This window comes from Vulpes lagopus, chromosome 22 (assembly GCF_018345385.1).
Source record: "Vulpes lagopus strain Blue_001 chromosome 22, ASM1834538v1, whole genome shotgun sequence".
NCBI lineage: Eukaryota > Metazoa > Chordata > Mammalia > Carnivora > Canidae > Vulpes > Vulpes lagopus.
In genome coordinates this window covers 14,711,066-14,731,705 of record NC_054845.1, presented here as the reverse complement: position 1 = coordinate 14,731,705, position 20,640 = coordinate 14,711,066, and the positions used below count along the sequence as shown (strand labels likewise).

Genomic DNA, 20,640 nt, shown 5'->3' with positions numbered 1-20,640 from the left:
TTTAAAAAAATCGTGTTATCAAAATGCAAATTTTTTAATATCTTTCAGACTCCATTAGCAGAGCCTCACAGACAATGGCTAAATGTGTCAAAGCTGTCACAGAGGGTGCCCAGGCAATAGAGGAACCATCCATATGCTGAAACTTCTACTAGGAACCCCATTTTGTTACAAATAATTAATGGACAGTTATGTTGGAGTGATCTCCTACAGGCTTATCTCTTTAAAAAATAATCTGAATAATGTAATATTTAAGGTTGTACCTTGCTTATTTGAATATGATACTGCAATTATCAGTGAACTTTGAAGTTTCAAAGACATTTATGTATTTTGTGTAAACGTTGTTAAATAGTTCAATAAACATGTATACAGATGCTCTTTCACATAAAAATATTGGCAATTTTTGTGACACAGAATTCTTAAAATGTGAGTTTTTGTTCATTTTCATTGATCATTTATGTTTGTAAAATGGATGAAATAAAAAGAACTTCCATTAGGACCCACTGTTTTCTAGTGCTAAAGTAAAGATTTGAGCATTCTGTCAAGCTGGGTAAATAGAATATGTATAATATTATCATATATCAGATATGTATCTTGGACAACTATAATAATCATAATAATGATAGGTAATGATTATTCAGCTTTTTCTCTGTGCTAAGCACTCTGGTTTTACATGTATTATCTTGTTTTGTCCTTGCTGCAGCTCTGTGAGGTAGTGTTATCTCATTTTACAGATGAAGAAACTGAAGTTTAGGGATATTTGGTAGCTTGCCTAAGGTCACAGCAAAATTCAAGGACTGGAGCCTAGTTCTTTCTGACTCCAAAGCCTATTGTTCTTACCTGCTACACATAATTCCCTCCCATTAATACAGATATTCTAGGTTGTTACTTCTAAGAATTAGCATTGAGAAGCTTATTGGATAGCACATTTTTCTGTTTTCTCTGACTCTCTTCATATGTCATGGTGATTTATGTGACATTTTTCTTTGTGTAAGAGATTATACACACATGCACCACTGGAGTGAGGGAGTTAAAGGGATATAATTTAGGTCTTTGTTGATGTTCCATATTCATTATATAACACCATCTGCGGTTTTAAGTCAACTAAATTATTCCAATAATAGAAGACAAAACTAACAGCTTTTGTAATTTTCAGTTGTCAAAACAAAAAGGAGGTAAAACTTTTATAATTAATTAATCTAGAAGATAATTTAAAGCCACATAAAATTTTTTTCAAAATCTATGGTCAGAATCCGTTTGCTCTGTAATCCTTATTGCTATTTTCACTAAAGACAGCCCAATTATAGGATGCAGTATTCCTGATACAACAGTAAAGGTTTTTCAAATAACACTACGACATTAATACTTTATCTTCAAAAACTGTACAAAATTTGTCACTTGTAACTTTTTTCCCAAACTTTATTTTTTCTTTAGCGATACATTATGAAGTGTATTTTGCTTAAAGTATTTAAAATTATAAGTTGCCTGAAATTGTACAAATTCTTCCTGAAAGTCTTTGAATTCAGTACAAACCTTTTGCACCCTATATTTTCTTTACCTCTTTAATACTGTAGCTGATCTCGAGGGGGCAGATGCTGCCAATTTCATATTTTACATAGTACTTTTCAGTGCATGTGTGTAGGCTTCTTCATAGGCTTGTTGCTGAAGGAATATTGAGTTCAAATGGAGAAGAGGTAATGTATGACCAAGAGGGTCCACAATCTGGGTTGCCATCTAGGCGACGTGTGAACTTGGAATCCTATAAAGAGCCTAAGCTCTATACAAAATGCTTCCCAAATTTATTGTGAATTGTATAACAAACTAATAAAAAGTATGATGCCTTCTTAATACCCAGCATACAGTCGTTTATTATTGTTTGTTGTGGAGTTGTTTAAACACCACCTCTTGTCTGGTCAGACAGATCTAGTTCATCTTTGGAAAAGTTACTAAGAAAAAATTTTAAATTATTTCCTCATTTGTAAAATGGGGATAAAAATCTAATAATTTTATTTACCTCTACCTAGTAATGTTATTTTGAGGATCAGGTCAGAAAACCTATGGAAATCCTAGCTTCCTGACATACAGTAAATGTTCAATGTGCTTAATAACTGAAGACCATCATAGGAAAACGTGTATTCAAAATTTTGCTCACAGCTTCAGGAGGTTGCCACTAGCCCTCCATGGGAGTTTTGTTGTTTTTTAACTAAGCTCTGGGGCAGCCCAGGTGGCTCAGCGGGTTAGCACTGCCTCCAGCCCAGGGCCTGATCCTGGAGACCAGGGATTGAGTACCACGTCGGGCTCCCTGAATAGAGCCTGCTTCTTCCTCTGTATGTGTCTCTGCACCTCTCTCTCTCTCTCTCTCTCTCATAAATAAATAAAAATCTTAAAAAAAAAAAAAAAAAAAAAAGAACTAAAACTAAGCTCTGTACCCAACATGGGGCTCAAACTCACAAGACAGTAAAAGTCACTCTACTGACTGAACCAGTCAGATGCCCCATGGGAGTTTTTGATCCTAAAATTAATTAAAAGTCCCCATTCTAAATGAATGAAGTGAAAAACTCAAACTATTGGTTGTAGGGAAAGGCATCCCAAGTATAATCTCCATCTTTTGTTTTTCTAAAGAAATGCATTCCTTTCCTAAGGCTCCAGGGAATTAAATGACTTATCCAAGGTCAACCTGACCAAAACACCAAAGCTGTGAAAATTTATTATGCAGAAGTCTGCTTTTATAAAAAAAAAAAAATTATTCATGAGAGAGATACAGACAGAGGGAGAAGCAGGCTTCATACAGGGAGCCCGACGTGGGACTCAATCCCCCGTCTCCAGGATCAGGCCCTGGGCTGAAGGCGGTGCTAAACCACTGTGCCACCCGGGCTGCCCAAGTCTGCTTTTTTTGATGGAACTTTTAGTAGTTGTAGATTTACCAAGTCTGTTGGGTTCTAATCCTTTAAAGAGATTTGATTTATTTGATTTATTTATTTGACAGCAAGAGAGAGAGCACAGCAGAGGGCAGAGGGAGAAGCAGATGCCGCAAGTCTGATGTGGGTCTTGATCCAAGGACCCCGGGATCATGACCTGAGCTGAAGGCAGATGCTTAGCCAATTGAGCCACCCAAGTGCCCCAAAAGAGATTATTTCTTTTTTTAAAAAATAAATTTATTTAAAAGAGATTATTTCTAAGAGCAAAACCATAAAAACAGGGCTATCAGAAGAGGGAAGATTATTTGCTAGTGGTAGGAAGGGTACTGAAAGAGGGTTAAAGCTACTGATATGCACAAAGGGTGGCCGGCCAGTAGATTCTTTTGCCGACATAAACTTTTGATCAGTATAAAATGTCAGACTTCTGTTACTCAAATCACCCTACCACTATTCAATACCTAAGAAGAACTAAAGCAGCTTAAAGAAGTGGTAAGAGGTGTGTTTTAAAATGTTAACGTGTCATGACTTCTGTTCAGATGTCACTAGTAATACTGCAAATCCCTAGTTAGCAAAGGTCTGGTATGGTTGTGAAAATGAGGGCTCAAGCAGAGATTATGGTATGCAGGAGTAGGACAAGCTATTTTTTAGGACATTTTGTGAGGCTAGTCCTATATTATTAGCATGGCTAGACCTCATGTTTGTGATTGACTCAGTGTTCAGAAATGGCATAAAAATAATCTGATAAAGATCTATTGGAACAAAAAATTGTTTATAGATGTATATATGGCCACAGTTTAATAATGATGAAGATAGCTGGTAACTCCCTAACAATTTTAATGACCAATATTTTAAAGAAGCAATTGCATAGTACTTTAATTGATTTGCTTATTTAGGGATGCCTGGGTGGCTCAGTGGTTAAGCGCCTGCCATTTGCTCAGGGCATGATCCTGGGGTCCCGGGATCGAGTCCCACATCAGGCTCCCTGCATGGAGCCTGCTTCTGTCTCTGCCTCTCTCTGTGTGTCTCTCATAAATAAATAAAATCTTTTAAAAAAAAATTTTTGCTTATTGAATTCAGCCCAAGAGGGGTACCTGGGTTACTCATTCAGGTAAGCTTTTGCCATTGGCCCAGGTCATGATCCCAGAGTCCTAGGATCAAGCGCCACATCAGGCATCATTGGGGAGTCTGGTTCTCCTCTCTCTGCCCCTCACCCTTGTGCTCCCTCTCTCTCAAATAAATAAAATCTTTAAAATAATTTGGCCCAAGAGACAGTAAGAAAACTATGATTAGACTTAAGGTCTAGATTTTTTTTTTTTTTCTTGTAAGGTCTAGATTTTAATAGAACAAGGATCTTGGAACCAAATACCTTTTCCTTGAAGTGTTTGTAGATTTTACAATGGAAAATTCTAAAAATCTTTGATATCTTAATATTTTTAAAATAACTTACACTGAAAAACAGGTGGTACTGAAAAATATGGTGAAGATTGCTTTAGGACTAGTGATTAGTTTCTTGAATTTTGAATTGGCATGTAAAGAAATCACAAGATGAATAACATTAATTTCCTTCTTAGAAGCATATAATTTGGGGTCTGAAAAGGACTGTAGAAAGAAACCTAGTTTATTTTTTTAAGTAGGCTCCACGCTCAGTAGTATGGAGTCCAACTTGGAGCTTGAACTTGCCACCCTGAGATCAAGATCTGAACTGAGATCAAGAGCCAGATGCTCAACTGACTGAGCCACCCCAGTGCCCCAAGAAAAATCTAGTATTACACATGCATTTTGTAATTGTGGAAATGGAAGCCAGAGAGAATTAGGGGCTGGTTTTTTGGTTTGAACCATCTCTTCTGACTCCTAGTTCAGGGGCATCTCAAAGCCTTAAAGTCAACTCCAACTTATTAAACGTTTGCAGAGTATTGTGTGTCAAATACAATGCTAAGAGAAATGCACTTTAGTTTGTGTCCTCAGGAAGCTAACAGTGTAGTAAAAGATCTGTAAACATCAATTAAAGTCATGTCAGGACATTTGACTACAGGTATGTACATAAAACAGTGGTGGCCACAGCTAAACCTGACAAAATTTTAAAGTTTACTAATACCCAGTGTTAGCCATTATCTAGGGAAACAGATACTCAGTCACTGTACAATAATCATCAAAACTTTTTTATTTTTTAAAAGATTTTTTAATTTTTTTCATTCTTTAAAAAAGATTTTATTTATTTATTCATGAGAGACACACAGAGAGAGGCAGAGACACAGGTAGAGGGAGAAGCAGGCTCCATGCAGGGAGCCTGATATGGGTGGGACTCAATCCCGGGACTCCAGGATCACACCCTGGGCTGAAAGGGGTGCTAAACCATTGAGCCACCCAGGGATCCCTGATTTTTAAATTTTTAAAAAATATTTTATTTATTTGAAAGAGAACATGTGCACGCATGAACTGGGGGAGAGGCAGAGAGAGACAAGCAGACTCCCTGCTAAGCCAGGAGCCTGATGCGGGCAATCCCAGGACCCTGAGATCATGACCTGAGCTAAAGGCAGATGCTTAACTGACTGAGCCACCCAAGCTCCCCTAAAACAAAAAAATGTCTATTAATGGAGGACATAAAATATTATTGGTACAATCATAAAATATACCAATGTTAGAATGAGTTAGATCTCCACTTGCTGATATGGAAAGAGCTCCAAGATACATAAAGAACATTAAGATGCAAAAAAAAAAAACACAAAAAAAAACAAAAAAAAAACAAACCCAAAAACCATTAAGATGCAATAATATGTATCTTAATATATAGATGTAAATATATAGATGTTAATATATATATGTAAATATATATATTTACTTATGTGTGAAATGTATTTCAGCAGACACCTCTGGGTAGTTCCTCTATAACGAGGATAAAGAAAAGGATTTTACATCTCTACCATTTGAACATTTGAGTTTTTACAGCAAAAATATTTTGCTTTTATTATTATTTTGAAGATTTTATTTATTTGAGAAAAGGAGAGAGTATGAGTAGGATTTGGGGCAAAGGGAGAACACACTCTCTGCCGAGCTGGGTGCCCCACACGGGGCTCCATCCTAGGACCCTGGGATTGTGACCCAAGCCAAAGGCAGACGCTTAACCAACTGAGCCACCCAGATGCCCCTGCTTTTATAATTTGTAAACACATAGTTTAGATGAAGAATACGGGGCAAAACAAAACATGTAAACTGATGAAAACTAAAAATAGGAGACCAAATTGTGTGCATGTTAGGTGTGGTAGGCAGCTTCTAAGATGGCCCCAGTGATCTCTGCCTCCTGGGATCCATGCCCTTCTGTAATCCGCTCCTTGAGTGTGGGCTGGACTTAAACAGACTCACTTGTACTCATCTGGGATGTCCCGGCTGAGTTTTTATTTTTATTTTTAAAAATTTTTTTAAAGATTTTATTTATTTATTCTTGAGAGACAGAGAGAGAGGCAGAGACACAAGTAGAGGGAGGAGCAGGGCCCATGCAGGGAGCCCATCGTGGGACTCCATCCCGGGACTCCAGGATCAGGCCCTGGGCTGAAGGCGGGCGCTATACCGCTGAGCCACCTGGGCTGCACCCCCCCCCCCCCCCGCTCAGTTTTGAAAGACTGGCTTCCATGTTGGGCCTTGTCTGGTTCTCTTCCCTCGGGTCTCCACCTGCCATGTTGTGAGGATGCATAAGCAGCCTGTGGAAAGGACCTTGTGGTGAGGGCGAGCACTACCTTCCAGCAACCACATGAGTGAGCTGATGCTTTGGCCCCAAACTGGGTTGAGATGACCCCTACCTCTACACTTCTGGATCCCTGACCCCCGGAAACTGAGATATTAAATGTCTGTTGTCTTTAGCCATTAGGTTTTTGGCTATTTTGTCATGTAATAATAGATAAGCAGTCTGCTGTAGTCATAGCCTAGTGAAAGCATACGGCAGGGTGGCCTACGTCCGACGGCTGATCCATGGGGCAGTACAGAGGCCTGACCTTCTAGACCCACTGACGGGGTCAACTCTGAAGGGCTGGCTTAGCTCCGAAGCTCTGTGGGGAGGGCTGGGACCGTCACTGGGCCCGGCCTGCACTACGGCTCCGCTTCCCTCTGCCCATTCCCGCTTTCTTTCACTCCCTTACAGTGTTGACCTCCAGGGAACTCATTAATACAGGTTGTGTACACTAAACTCTTTCAGAGTCCGCTACCTGAGGAATCCGTGATTGCCGCCCGGAGTATCCTGGATCCCAGATAGCTGCTCCAATTGTCACTGTCTCAGCCGGCAAGACGCGGGTGAGAGGCAGGAAGTGGGGGACAAGCCGCTAGCATTGTATTGACGTGACTTGGACACTGCATCGTTTCTACTCCAATATCATAGGTAAGACAGCCACATTCACCCACCAGAGAGGAGGCTGGGAAATGGGACTTCTAGTTGTGTAGCCACCTACCCAACTAAAACATTCTAAGAGAAGTGTTCTAGTTATTTTCTGCTGTGTAACAAACTACCCCAAAATTTAATGGTGTGAAACAACAACCGTCTTATTACGCTCATGAGACAATTCCATGAGTGCAGAATACAGAAGGGGCACAGCGGAGATGGGGGCGACTCACTGTTCCGTAAGGCTGGAGCCTCAGCTGGATGCTGGAATGCCAGGGGTTGACTCAGCGGCGGGCCGGAGCAGCTCGAGTGGGGAGACCCAGCTCCCAGACAGCATCTCCGCTCACAAGTTTGGCTCCTGGGCTGGAATGGCTGAAAGACGGGTCCAGAGGGGACGGTCTTCCAGAGCATCTACCTGTGGTCTATTCAGCAGGCCAGTCCCAGGATAATTGTACTGGTAGGGCTTGCTTGGGGCTCAGAGAGCAAGACCAAGGAGGAAGCCGCAAGGTGTTTTATGACAACCTTGGAAGTTACACAGCGTCACTTCCACTGTCCTTTATTGGCCAAGCCAGTCTCAGAGCCCAGATTCAAGGGGAGGAAGCATACACTGCATGGGGGGAGTGTCAAACAATTTAAAACCACCGCAAGGGTAGATATTGGGGGACAATTAGTTCCTGCGATAGGCCCTATATCTGTACCACAGCAATGAAGAGGGAGACACAGAGGAAAAAAGAGAGACCACTAACAACTACAAAAGTTTCTTTTCTTTTTAAATTATTTTTTAATTATTATTATTTAGAGAGGGGGAGTGAGGGAGACGGAGAGGAAGAAAATGTGGGGTAGTGGGAGAGGGAGAGAGAAAAAAATATATATATATTTTTTTCATTTTTCCCCTTTTAGAAAGAGAGATGGCTGGGAGGGAGAGGGAGAGAGAGAATCCCAAGCAGCCTCCACAGCCAGCACGGAGTCTGACACGAGGCTCCATCTCACAACCCTGAGATCACAACCTGAGCTGAAATCAAGAGGCAGAAGCTTAACCGGCTGAGTCACCCAGGTGCCCCAAACGAAGTTTCTATAACATACCAATTAATCTGTAGCTATTTTCTTTTTTATTTATTTATTTATTTATTTATTTATTTATTTATTTATTTATGATAGTCACAGAGAGAGAGAGAGAGGCAGAGACACAGGCAGAGGGAGAAGCAGGCTCCATGCACCGGGAGCCCGATGTGGGATTCGATCCCGGGTCTCCAGGATCGCGCCCTGGGCCAAAGGCAGGCGCCGAACCGCTGTGCCACCCAGGGATCCCTGTAGCTATTTTCTAATTACCACATCCACAACTCCCCTCCTTTGTCTCCAGTATAGAGTGGCTAAGTCCCCTATCATATAGAGGATAGAGTTGAGGCCCTTTCCTTGGGCTCAAATTTTTTAAGCTTTCAAATATAACTCAAGGACCTTCGCATAGGGAACTGAAATGCTTTTTGTTTGTTTGCTTGTTTTTGTGGGATGAAAGCTATTTATAGGAGGAAATGAGTCTTTGTTAGGGTGTTTACAGATTCTCCAGCCTGGGACTGCTATACATTGGGTAACTGTTGGGTCCAAACAAAGTAGTGTTCCTCAAGTAACATATTTACTATCATAGTTTGAGTACCATAGTGGGACCCAAACTAGTTCTCTAGAGTCTTCCATTCCATTTCCATTTTACAGGATTTACTATATTAGTCAGCAGGATAAGTAACCTCCCTGCCAAACAATGTACAATATTAATATATAATTCTTTTTCTGAATTAAAAAAAAAGCTCTTTAATCACAAGGGAAAAACTAGGACAGGAACTAGGCCTATTGAGATCTTTACTCTTCCAAGACTTTAGGATTTTCCTCATGTTCTTACGAGTAGGGTGACCTTGCCCCATTGCTCTAGAACAGAAGCATCTACTTTGCTGTTGGGCAGTCCTGGGATAATGGTGGAAATCTAAACAGAGCAGTAAAGCATGACTCAATTTCATTAATCTCAATTTCTCCTGTCAAGAAGAATAAAGGCCACAATTTTTTTTTTTTGCTTGTTTCTTTCTTTTCTTTTCTTTCCTTTTATTTTCTTTCTTTTTTTTTTTTTTAGGATTTTATTTATTCATGAGAGACACAGAAACAAGGACCTGTTTCTATTTCTTTTTTAAGACTAGGAGCAACCTGGTCTTGATCCGAGGTGCAATATTACGTGGATAAAGTTAAATAATAGGATAATACATGCCTTCCTGTAGCTCCCCAAACCCCAAACAATTCCCATAAAGCATGAAGTGGACATGGATTGTTTGCTTAGTAGCAGGAACTAAACAGCCACATCGCTGCGTGGGATTGGGCTTGTTTTGTACCTGCAAACCAGGAGGGAATGAGGAGGGAAGAGTAGTGTACCCCTGGGCTGCAGTTTGTTACAAGGAGATGCCATGTGGTCCTTACTCCTTTCACTCTATCTCTAGTGCTCTACCCAATATTTCCCTCTCACATCATCCCACTCAGACATGAGGCACATTTTCTACCGGTTCAGATTTATCATTGTCCTCCCATGTACTCTGCACCTCTTCTTCACCGTGACTCAATATACAAAATGTGTTGCACTTTGGTAAAACCAGAATGATTTCTCATCCAAAACTGGACTATGAGGACAAATACCTTGTAAGGGAATGGCTTTAGGAACCTGTGGTGCACTATATAAATTAATCAATGGCCAGAAAAGAGATACCTAATCAACTTTAATAATATATTTGAGTCTTGAAAATCTACATTTTTTTTAAAGATTTATTTATTTGACAGAGAGAGAGAGTGAGAGAACACAAGCAGGGGGAGTGGCAGAGGTGGGGTGAGAGGGAGAAGCAAGCAGGCTCCCCACTAAGCAGGGAGCCCAACATGGGACTCGATCCCAGGACTCTGGGATCATGACCTGGGCTGAAGGTAGACGTTTAACTGACTGAGGTACTCAGGTACCCTGAGAATCCACATCTCATTCCACTGTGAACTTTTCGATTGGGATTGATTCTTCCATTCATGTTTTATGGTTTAATTCATTAAGTCCTTGTACAAGAAAAGCACTTTAAAGAAGGAAAATGAAAAAAAAAATTAAAAATCAAAAAAAAATTTTAAATTAAAAAAAAGAAGGAAAATGAAAAACACCCTAAGAGGGTAGGAAACCGTTCTGTTAGGTGAACCACCAAAGAGATTATTAGGGGCTTCTATGCTTTTAACAGCTTCCTGCTAATATTCGTAATAGCTTGACAAATAAGGCTACTAGGCAAGGGCTGTGCCGATTCAGTTTTATTCCCTGGGTGGCACCCAACATGCTCTGTTTTTAAAAATTATTATTATTTTTTTACAATTTTATTTATTTGAGAGAGAGAGAGAGTGCGAGTGAGAGAGTGAGAGAGCACAGTGAGGGGAGGAGAAGAAGCAGACTCCCCGCTGAACAGGTAGCCTGACTCGGGGCTCCATCTCAGGACCCCAAGATCATGACCTGAGCTGAAGGCAGATGCCTGACCGACTGACCACCCAGGTGCCCTCCAACACGCTCTATACATTTGAACATCTTGATGTTAACTCAAGTTATCATGCCCAATCCTCAAGGTTGAGTAGAACAAGTCAACTGCTCACCCCTGGGAATAATAGGTACTTTTCCCCAGGCACAAAGATATATGATTAGGGCACTGGGCAAGATTTTCCTGAATTGGCCCATCTGCCCAGAAGAGGTCATTCCTTTCCCCGTGAGCACCTTGCTCCCAGAGAGCTCTGTAGACTCACCCACTGACTCAGCATGATTGCAAACAATAAATGGTTGAGAAATTATTGTCCCTGCTAAGAGTTTCTGATGCAGTAAAGCACATGGATGCAGTCAGTGACCAAAGATACCAGATCTCAATTTCTGATAGGGCCCATGGTTCTTTCCCTGAACGCATTCACAAAGCATAGACATCACAAGTGTTGGCTACCCTTTTCTCTCCTCACACTCCTGCTGCTCCAAAACCTTTCGTCTTCCTTCCCCAAAACTCCCAAATAGTTTTTCTACCAGAGTTCAAAGAATTTGCTCCTTGTTCTTCAATATATATGCACCAAGTTTAGCCAAGTTAAGTTTAGCCAGATTTTTTTCTTGGGCATCGGAAGGAGGGAGACTGAATTGGCAGAGGTTATACTTTCTGGTTAAGTAGAGTACACAGTGCACACTTTTTCAAACAGTTGCCTAACGTTCCACTGTGTACCTCTACCAAAATTTATCCCAATTCTCTATCAGTAACAACTAAAATGTATTGAGCATATGCTGCGGCTTAGGCATGGTTCTAACTATCACAGCCCAGTGACAGATTCTGTTCTTAGCTCCACTTTACAGATGGGTAGACCAAAAGCACGGTGGGGTAATTTGTCCATGATCACACAGCTAGTAAGTTGTGGGGCTTGGAATTGGAATCCAAGCAATTCTTAGCCACTATGCTCTATGCTTCCCTATCAATGGGGTAGATGCTCCAGATTTTTTAAGTTACAGATCATGAGGTAATGAATATCTTTGTACATAAATATTTGCATACTTTTCTAAGTATATCAGTAAGGACAAATTCCTTGAAATGACATTACGGGGTCAAAGAGCAGCACATTTTTCTTTGAACAGAAAATATTTCTCCTCCAAACTTATCATTTGTTTTGGGGAGGCAGCATTTTATCAGAGGCAACAAGCCACTCTTTCACTATATTTAGAATTTTAGTAGCAAAAATACTAGAAAGTCATCCTAGTACTTAAGATGAGGGAGTATTAATTTGGTGATCCTTTCCTCATATCCTTTGTTATTATTTTTTTAATATATATATTTTAAAGATTCTATTTATTTATTCATGAGAGACAGAGAGAGAGAGAGAGGCAGAGACACAGGCAGAGGGAGAAGCAGGCTCCATGCAGGGAGTCTGACATGGGACTCGATTCCGGGTCTCCAGGATCACGCCCTGGGCCAAAGGCAGGCGCTGAACCGCTGAGCCACCCGGGCTGCCCCCTTTCTGTTATTTGATTAGGGAGTGCAGACAGATAAACTGAAAGCCAAGGAGCCTGGACTAGGGCCTGGGTCATGGTAGTTCAGTGATTGAATTAAATGACTAGGTCTTTGACTTTTTTTTTTAATCTGTAAAATGGGGATTTTAAGTATTACCTACTTTATATCCCACCTTTGATGTAAAGACACAGCTATGAATGTATATGTTTAAACTTGATCACTAAGAACACTTGTAATGGAGGGATACCCATCTGGAACCAGGGAAAGAAGTGTGGAGCCAAATAGGGAACTGAGATCTGGTATCTTTTTGATCACTAAATGTGTACATGTGCTTTACTCATACATGTGCATCAGAAACCCTGGGGGAGAGAATAATTTCTCAGCCACTTACTGTGTGTCACCATCTGTGTCTTAGTATACTTCCAGCAGGTAGGCTCAATATAAACATTTTATAAATACATTAATGAACAAAGTTCAAGGCTGCTCCTCAGTTTTCCAAAGCTAAGACTAATATCCTCTCTCAAAAAAATAATTTTTAGCACTTTGTTTTTCCCCTAAATAATGAGTATCTTATGTCTTCTTTAGAGAACTATGTTCATAACATGGCTTAAGGTCTTAAAATTTGATCTTGGGTAAACTAATAAACAAATCACCCAGAAGAGAATCTGAAGTTATCTAGTTTGTCAAATGTTGAGCAACTGCCTTTCTATAAATTTGGAAAATACAGAAATGTAGAAAAATAATCCATTAATTGATTAGTAACCATTACACCGTATAATTTATTGGGCCTAGGGGATCCCTGGGCGGCTCAGTGGTTTAGTGCCGCCTCCCGCCCAGGGTGTGATCCTAGAGTCCTGGGATCGGGTCCTGCGTTGGGCTCCCTGCATGGGGCCTGCTTCTGTCTCTGCCTGTGTCTCTGCCTCTCTCTCTGTGTGTGTCTCTCATGAATAAATAAATAAGATCTTTAAAAAAATCTAAATTCAATCTATTTCCCACTTTCCAACATATATACTTTTCTTTTCTCTTTTTTTTTTTTTTTTTTTAAGATTTTATTTATTTATTCATGAGAGAGACACAGGCAGAGGGAGAAGCAAGCTCCCTGTGGGGAGCCGGATGCAGGACTCATCCCAGGACTCCGGGATCATGCCTTGAGGCAGACATTCAACCACTGAGCAACCAAGGCATCCCTCTTTTTCTTTCTTTCTTTTTTCTTTTTCTTTTTCTTTATAATCTCCACACCCAAATGGGGCTCGAATTCAGGACCCTGAGATGAAGAGTCACATGCTCTTCTGACTGAGCCAGTCAGGTGCCCCTAGAATTATATATAGTTTTAAACTTGGTTGGGAAATCTCTATGAATTTCAACATGAAAATATTTTAGTCTTGAGTGTTCTGGGATAGAAAAACTACATGTTTTTATGAATGACATTTACGCACACTCAAATATAGAAATTAAGTAAACATGTAAAACATTCTGATCAGGTGTTAATAGAATATATTTTTAAGAATCTATCACTAGGCAGCCAAATTTTATTTACTGAAGAATTTCCTTTCAGGATTTTGCCAGGAACTGGAAAAATAATATTGTTTTAGTCTGTTTGGGTTGCTACAACAAAATACCGCAGACTGGGTAGCTTATAAACAGATTTATTTTTCACAGTTCCAGAGCCTGGAAGTTCCACCATCAGGGTGCCAGCATGGTCAGGTTCTGGTGAAGGCCCTTTCCAGGTTGCAGACGGCCACCTCTTGCTCTGCCTCACAGGATAGAAGGGAGTAGGGAGCTTCTGAAGTCTCTTTCGTAAAAGCACTAGTCCCATTCATGAAAGCCCCATCCTCATGACATAAGCACCTCCCAAAGGCCCTGCCTCCTAAATCATCACACTGGGCATTGGGATGTCAACATATGAATTTTGAAGGGACGCAAACATTCAAATCATAACAAATACCTAAATTGACAGCAGTCCTCCTCAGTTATGGGAAAGTAATTGCCAATGGCAAAACAGATGCTAGTATATAGTTCTACTCTACTCTGAATAACTGTGCTGGGAGCTATATTCTCTCTGAGTCATGGTATCAAAGAGACAATAAACTCAATGATGAACTTAAGTTGGCCAGGTCCCAGCTTCTAGCGATTGTATGTGTACCCAACAGGTCTATGATTTATTTACTAAGTGTTTGTAGCATTGGGACTGTTCCTAAAATTTCTGTTCACTCTATGTATCACAATCCATTGAGATTATAATTTTTCAACTATATTCCAAAGTTGAGAAAATTAATCAACTTATGACAAGGATTCAGGGCAATCATTATATTCAACACTATTTACTGAGTGGAGACACCATGTACTACTGTACATACTGACTTGTATGTTTAGGGAGAAAGTTCTGGAATCGGTTTCCCAGATTTAAATCTTACCAGCTATGTCATCTCTATCACTATTACCAGCTAAAATAGGGATGATAATGATAACACCCACCTCATAGAATTAACTAATATGTGTAAAGCACAAAGCATGAGTAAGTTCTTGGTGTTAGTTGTTACTTCCTCCTTTATTTTTTTTTAAAGCTTTTATTTATTTATTCATAGAGACACACACACACACACAGAGGCAGAGACACAGGCAGAGGGAGAAGCGGGCTCCATGCAAGGAACCTGACATGGGGGTCGATCCCTTACTTTCTCCTTTAAAAAAAAGGGGGGGGTCCCTGGGTGGCGCAGCGGTTTAGCACCTGCCTTTGGCCCAGGGCTCGATCCTGGAGACCTGGGATCGAATCCCACGTCGGGCTCCTGGTGCATGGAGCCTGCTTCTCCATCTGCCTATGTCTCTGCCTCTCTCTCTCTCTGTGACTATCATAAATAAATAAAAATAAAAAAAAAAAAGATGGAAAATGTATACCTAGGGGTGCCTGGCTGGCTCATTTGGTAGAGCAACCAACTCTTGATCTTGGAGTTGTGAGTTTGAGCCCCACATTGGGTGTAGAGATGACTTAAAAATAAAATGTGTATCCAGAAACCTGTGATTTAGTGTGCAACCAATCTATAGTTTGGTACTAGAATAGAAAGCATTATGGCTTTTTCCACATCATACTTTACATCAAAAATTTTATTTCTAGTCAGTTTGAAAGTAATAAGAATGGGAAAACCTAGGCAGCCCGGGTGGCTTAGCAGTTTAGCACTGCCTTCAGCCCGGGATGTGATCCTGGAGACCCAGGATCGAGTCCCACGTTGGGCTCCCTGCATGGAGCCTGCTTCTCCCTCTACCTGTGTCTCTGCCTCTCTCTCGCTCTCTCTGTGTCTCTCATGAATAAATAAATAAAATCTTAAAAAAAAAAAAAAGAATGGGCAAACCTTGGCTTTAGAAATAACCTTTTAGACAGAAAATAAGTGTATAAACATTATATATTTGAATTACTCCTTGAGGTTTAGCTACTAAAAGCAATATAAAAAAAAAGCAATAATCCCCTATTTTGAATCCTGATTTATTTCATGCCCAGTAATAGTCATCACTAATATCTAATGCAGTATATTGCACAGTCAGGTACTCAAACATTTGCTCAATAAATTAATGAATAAAAAGTAAATTCACAGTTATAGCTGAGAGTATGAAGAGAACATTTAATTTTTTTTCATTTAGCTCTAGCAATGTAATTCCTAACCAGCAAAGTGCACACAGTTTATATAAATCAAGCTGTTTGGTCCACAGAGTAATGCATCATGGGAAATTATAATCACTGCTTTTACAACTGGGTATGATCCTGTGAAATTCTGTCTGTGCTCTTGGTGAGAAAGGAAGGAGGAGGACAGACAGATCAGAAGGACAGATGGATCAATCCTGCTGGAGAACAAATCAAAACCAATGTTCTACTAATGGAAGATTACTGACATTTACTTTTATGAAGGACTTAGAGAAGTTTGCAAACATATTGCGATTTTTAAAAAGATGACTTACTGAGTTATGAATAAAAAAGTAAAAAAGGACCTGTTATTAAAAGATATTTTCCTTGGGGCACCTGGGTGGCTCAGCCAGTTAAGCGTCCAACTCTTGATTTTGGCTCAGGTCATGGTCTTGGGGTTGTGAGATCAAGCCCTGTGCTGGGTGTCTGGGTGTCTGGGTGTCAGGCTCCACCCTGAGCATAGAGCTTCCTTAAGATTCTCTCTCTCTTTCCCTCTGCTCCCCCCCTGCCCTCAAAAAAGACATTTGCCTTTTGCCTGATGAATGTGGACTGGTTGTCCCATTAGTTCATATATACTATTAGTCTAAATATATTCTGTGGTAGACTGAATAATGGCCCCCAAATATGTACATGTCTTCATTCCTTGAATACACAAATGTTACCCTACATGGCAAAACAGATTTTGTAGATATGATTAAGTTAAGGATCTTAAGTTGGGGAGATTATTCTAGATTATCTGGATGGGGACAATGCAATCAAAAGGATCCTAGTAAGAGCGAAGCAGGAGGACAAAAGTCAGAGGAGACTGGAAGACACTGTGCTACTGGTTTTAAAGATGTAGGAGGGGATCATGAGTCGAGGAATGCAAGTAGTACCTTCTAGAAACTGCAAAAGGCAAAGGAACAGCTTGTTCCCTGGAGTGTCCAGAGGAATGCAACCCTGCTGATAGCTTAATTTCAGCCCAATAAAACCCATTTAGGACTTCTGACCCGCGAAACTGTAAGATAATAAACTGTGTTGTGTTAAGTCACTAAATTTGTAGCACTTTGTTAGGACAGCACGTTTCCATTAATACATTCATTAATCTGCACCTAACCTATGGAGACACTAATTTGAAATCAACAGGAACAGAGCTTTACTTCTAGTTCTCTTGGATTACAGCCGGAACTATCCTAGGAAAAGTGATTTATTTTAGGTTAGGGGTAGGAAAAAAGATAAGATGAATCGAGAGAGCATCTTTTGGTATCAGAAAGTAGAGAATTCAAAAAAAAAAAAAGAAAGAAAGAAAGAAAGAACGTGGAGAATTCCTCAAAAAGGATTGGGGGTAGATCAAAAGGGTACAGATACTAACCTGAAAAAGCTACCTATGGCTAAAGCTCCAGCAAGTTGAACAACAAAATAATGATGGATTATAACTCCCCAAATGAAATATGTGTACTTACGTGTCTACAATGAAATAAATAAATAGATACATGAAGAATGGATAATTCCATTGAATTATGTTGAAATTAATATGGGAAAAGGGTGCCTGGGTGGCTCATCGGTAAAGTGTCTGCCTTCAGCTCAGGTCATGATCCTGGGGTCCTGGGATGGGGCTCTGACCCTGTCGTGGTCAGGCTCCCTGCTCAGTAGAGTCTGCTTTTGCCTCTCCCTCTGCCCCTCCCCCCCACCTCATGCACATTCTCTTGCAAATAAATAAAATCTTTAAAAAGAATGAATATGGGAAAGTTTGAGGAGGAGCAGACTATTTGCAGTGCTCAAAGTATGCCTCCCAAGATACTTTTTAATTACACGCAAAATACAGTACGTCTACAGTGGAGAAGCCCAGAAGACACCAGCTTAACCAAGTAATCAAGATTAATAATCACTAGTGTGGCAAGCAGTATTCTAAGATGCCAGCTCATTCCCTCTGTCCTCCTTACCTTTGTTTTTGTCTTTAAAAATTTTATTTATTTATTTGAAAGAGAGAGAGAGCACACAGGCAGGGGGTAGGGGCAAAGGGAGGGGAAGAGACTGGATCCTGGATCAACAATCCCATGACCTGGGCCGAAGGGAGATGTTCAACTGACAGAGCCCCCCGGGCGCCCCTGTCCTCTCTACCTTTGATATATATATGCTTTGCACCCAGGCTGTGAATATAATGGATCTTAATCCTGTAATTAGGTTATATGATGTGACAGTCGATTTACGAATGGGAGATTATCAGTTCAGGCCTGACCTAATCATAAGGGCCTTTTAAACCTGGGCCTAGGAGTTAGAGTTTGGAGGTGTGACAGGGATTGTCTGGGAGTTTCCCCTCTACCCCTGTAGATGGAGGTGCCATACAACTAGAATGTGAGAGGGGCCTCCAGGGAAGGGAATGACCCCTGCCTGCCAGACAGCCAGAAAAGAGTTGGGTCCTATAACCAAGGAACCAAAGTCAGATAACAGCCTGAACGGGCTAGCAATAGGACTACCAGTTCCAAATGTGAACGCGACCCAGCCAACACCTTCATTTCAGCCTTATAAGACCCTGAGCAGAGAGCCCAGCCACACTCTGCCTGGACCTCTCACCTCTAGAAACCTCGAGATAATACATGGGTGGTGTTTCACGGTGCTGGGTCTGTGGTGATTTACTCCAACAGCAGAAGAAAACGATACAACCAGCTGTAACACATCTTAACATCACAGCCCTGATAGGATGCGCTGAAAAGGACACATCACATCTGCCAAAACTACATTACCTCTTCTGATCATTAGAAAACCTAAGAGAAATCCAAATTGAGAGACATTCTACAAAATGACTGACCACTACTCTTCAAAATGGTCAAGGTCATGAGAGAAGAAAAGACTGAGTGGAGTGGAAAAGGGACATTAGTGGTAAACTCATGAAATCTGAATAAAGTCTGTAGTTTAGTGATAACAACAACAAAATAAAACACCTGGACCTAGCCATTTCCTTCCAGAACTGGGCTAGTCTATGTAACCATAAGCAATTTACTTGCTAGAACTTGGTTTTTCCAATTGTTAGGAAACACGAAAAGCATATTTATAATGGGACTTTAAGATGCTGAGCTGAGGAGGGCCTGGGTGGCTCAGTAGGTTGAACATCTGCCTTGGGTTCAGGTCGTGATCTCAGGGTCCTGGGATCAAGTCCTGCCTCGGGCTCCCTGCTCAGTGGGGAGCTGCTCTCCCTCTCCTGCTTGCTCTCTCTGTCAAATAAATAAAATCTCTCAAAAAAAAGATTCTTAGCTGAAATAGTAACAGTCATGTTGCTTTTTATTTGTTTTTAAGTAATTCTATTTTCTTTTAACATAGCTTAATTTTGGAAGAGTTAGTGTGTTTTGGAAGACAGTATGCTTCAATATTGTAATGATTTTGATGCAATATTACAAATTAATGAAAGCAAATACAATTTGTTTTGTTTTAGAGAGAGGGTGTATGCACGGGAGTTGGGGGGGAGGGGGAGAGGGAGAGAGAGAATCTGAAATCAAGAGGCAGATGCTTAACCAACTGAGCCAGCCAGGTGCCCCTAAACCAAATACTATTAATGAATATAATCCAAAAATGAAAATCTGGACAGCTTAGTACACTGTGGAGGCTTTTTGTGGCTGTTGCTTTGAGGTTTGCTTTTTTCCTTTACTTCAAATTAAGGAGTTGGCATAAACAAATACACAAAATGTTTTTGCAGTTCAAATGAATATTAGGTGATGGGAAGTGAGGTAACTGGATGATGGGCATTAAGGAGGTCATGTGATGTAATGAGCACTGCATGCTATATAAGACTGATGAGGGGGATCCCTGGGTGGCTCAGCAGTTTAGCGCCTGCCTTTGGCCCAGGGGGTGATCCTGAAGTGCTGGGATCGAGTCCCACGTCAGGCTCCCTGCATGGAGCCTGCTCCTGCTCTGTCTCTCTGCCTCTCTGTGTGTCTCTCATGAATAAATAAACAAAATCTCTAGAAAAAAATAAAATAAAAAATAAATAAATAAATAAATAAATAAAAACAAAATCTCTAGAAAAAAAAAAGACTGATGAATCACTGAACTCTACCTCTGAAACTAATACATTTTATGTTTATCAATCGGTTTTAAATTTAAAAAACACTAGGTGTTATTGCAAAAACCAAATAAAGGAATTAACATTTCAGAAATTTTCTGAACTCGTTAGGATAAAGAGAGGGGAGCAAAAAAAGATTCAGTAACACACCATCCAAACAGTTTGATTCAGAAAAGATAGAAGCCTGCGGTAGCTGGGTGGTTCAGTAAGTTAAGCGGCTGCCTTTGGCTCAGGTCATGATGCCAGGGTACCAGGATCCAGTCCCACACTGGGCTCCCTGCTCAGCGGGGAGCCTACTTCTCCCTTTGCCCCTACCTCTGCTGTGCTTTCTCTCTCAAATAAATAAAATCTTAAAAAAAAAAAAAAAGAGGAAATCTTCCAATTGAAAGAAATAAAGGATAAATGGCCTGCAAAGACTATTTACGTGAGCTACATGATACTAAGTATCATGAGTCTCTTTCCCTACATTTTTTTCTGTTAGCTTTATTTCAGAGAGATGGACACCTAATGTAAGGACTGAATGATAATTTATCACCTCATCAGCGATCACTGTGTAGAGTATTCTAAACTTTGCTGCTTATACATTTTAGGTACATAATTCTTCCCTCCTTCCTCCACAGACAGAAGCATAA

General features: G+C 40.5%; 1 protein-coding gene and 1 long non-coding RNA gene across 5 annotated transcripts in view; one reads left to right on the top strand and one right to left on the bottom strand.

The window, feature by feature from the left end:
* Window positions 1–1,845, top strand: part of NDUFS1 (NADH:ubiquinone oxidoreductase core subunit S1) — a 33,692-nt gene extending 31,847 nt beyond the window's left edge. For both annotated transcript variants that reach the window (XM_041737283.1, XM_041737284.1), the window contains one exon: window positions 49–1,845. In XM_041737283.1, the coding sequence (XP_041593217.1) occupies window positions 49–140 (92 nt within the window). In that variant the 3' untranslated portion in view covers window positions 141–1,845. The remainder of the gene's footprint in view (window positions 1–48) is intronic.
* Window positions 1,846–5,389: 3,544 nt separating this feature from the next.
* LOC121480605 overlaps window positions 5,390–20,640 on the bottom strand; it is a 28,050-nt gene continuing 12,799 nt past the window's right edge. For all 3 annotated transcript variants that reach the window (XR_005985024.1, XR_005985025.1, XR_005985023.1), the window contains one exon: window positions 5,390–8,046. This is a non-coding gene — a long non-coding RNA (uncharacterized LOC121480605). The remainder of the gene's footprint in view (window positions 8,047–20,640) is intronic.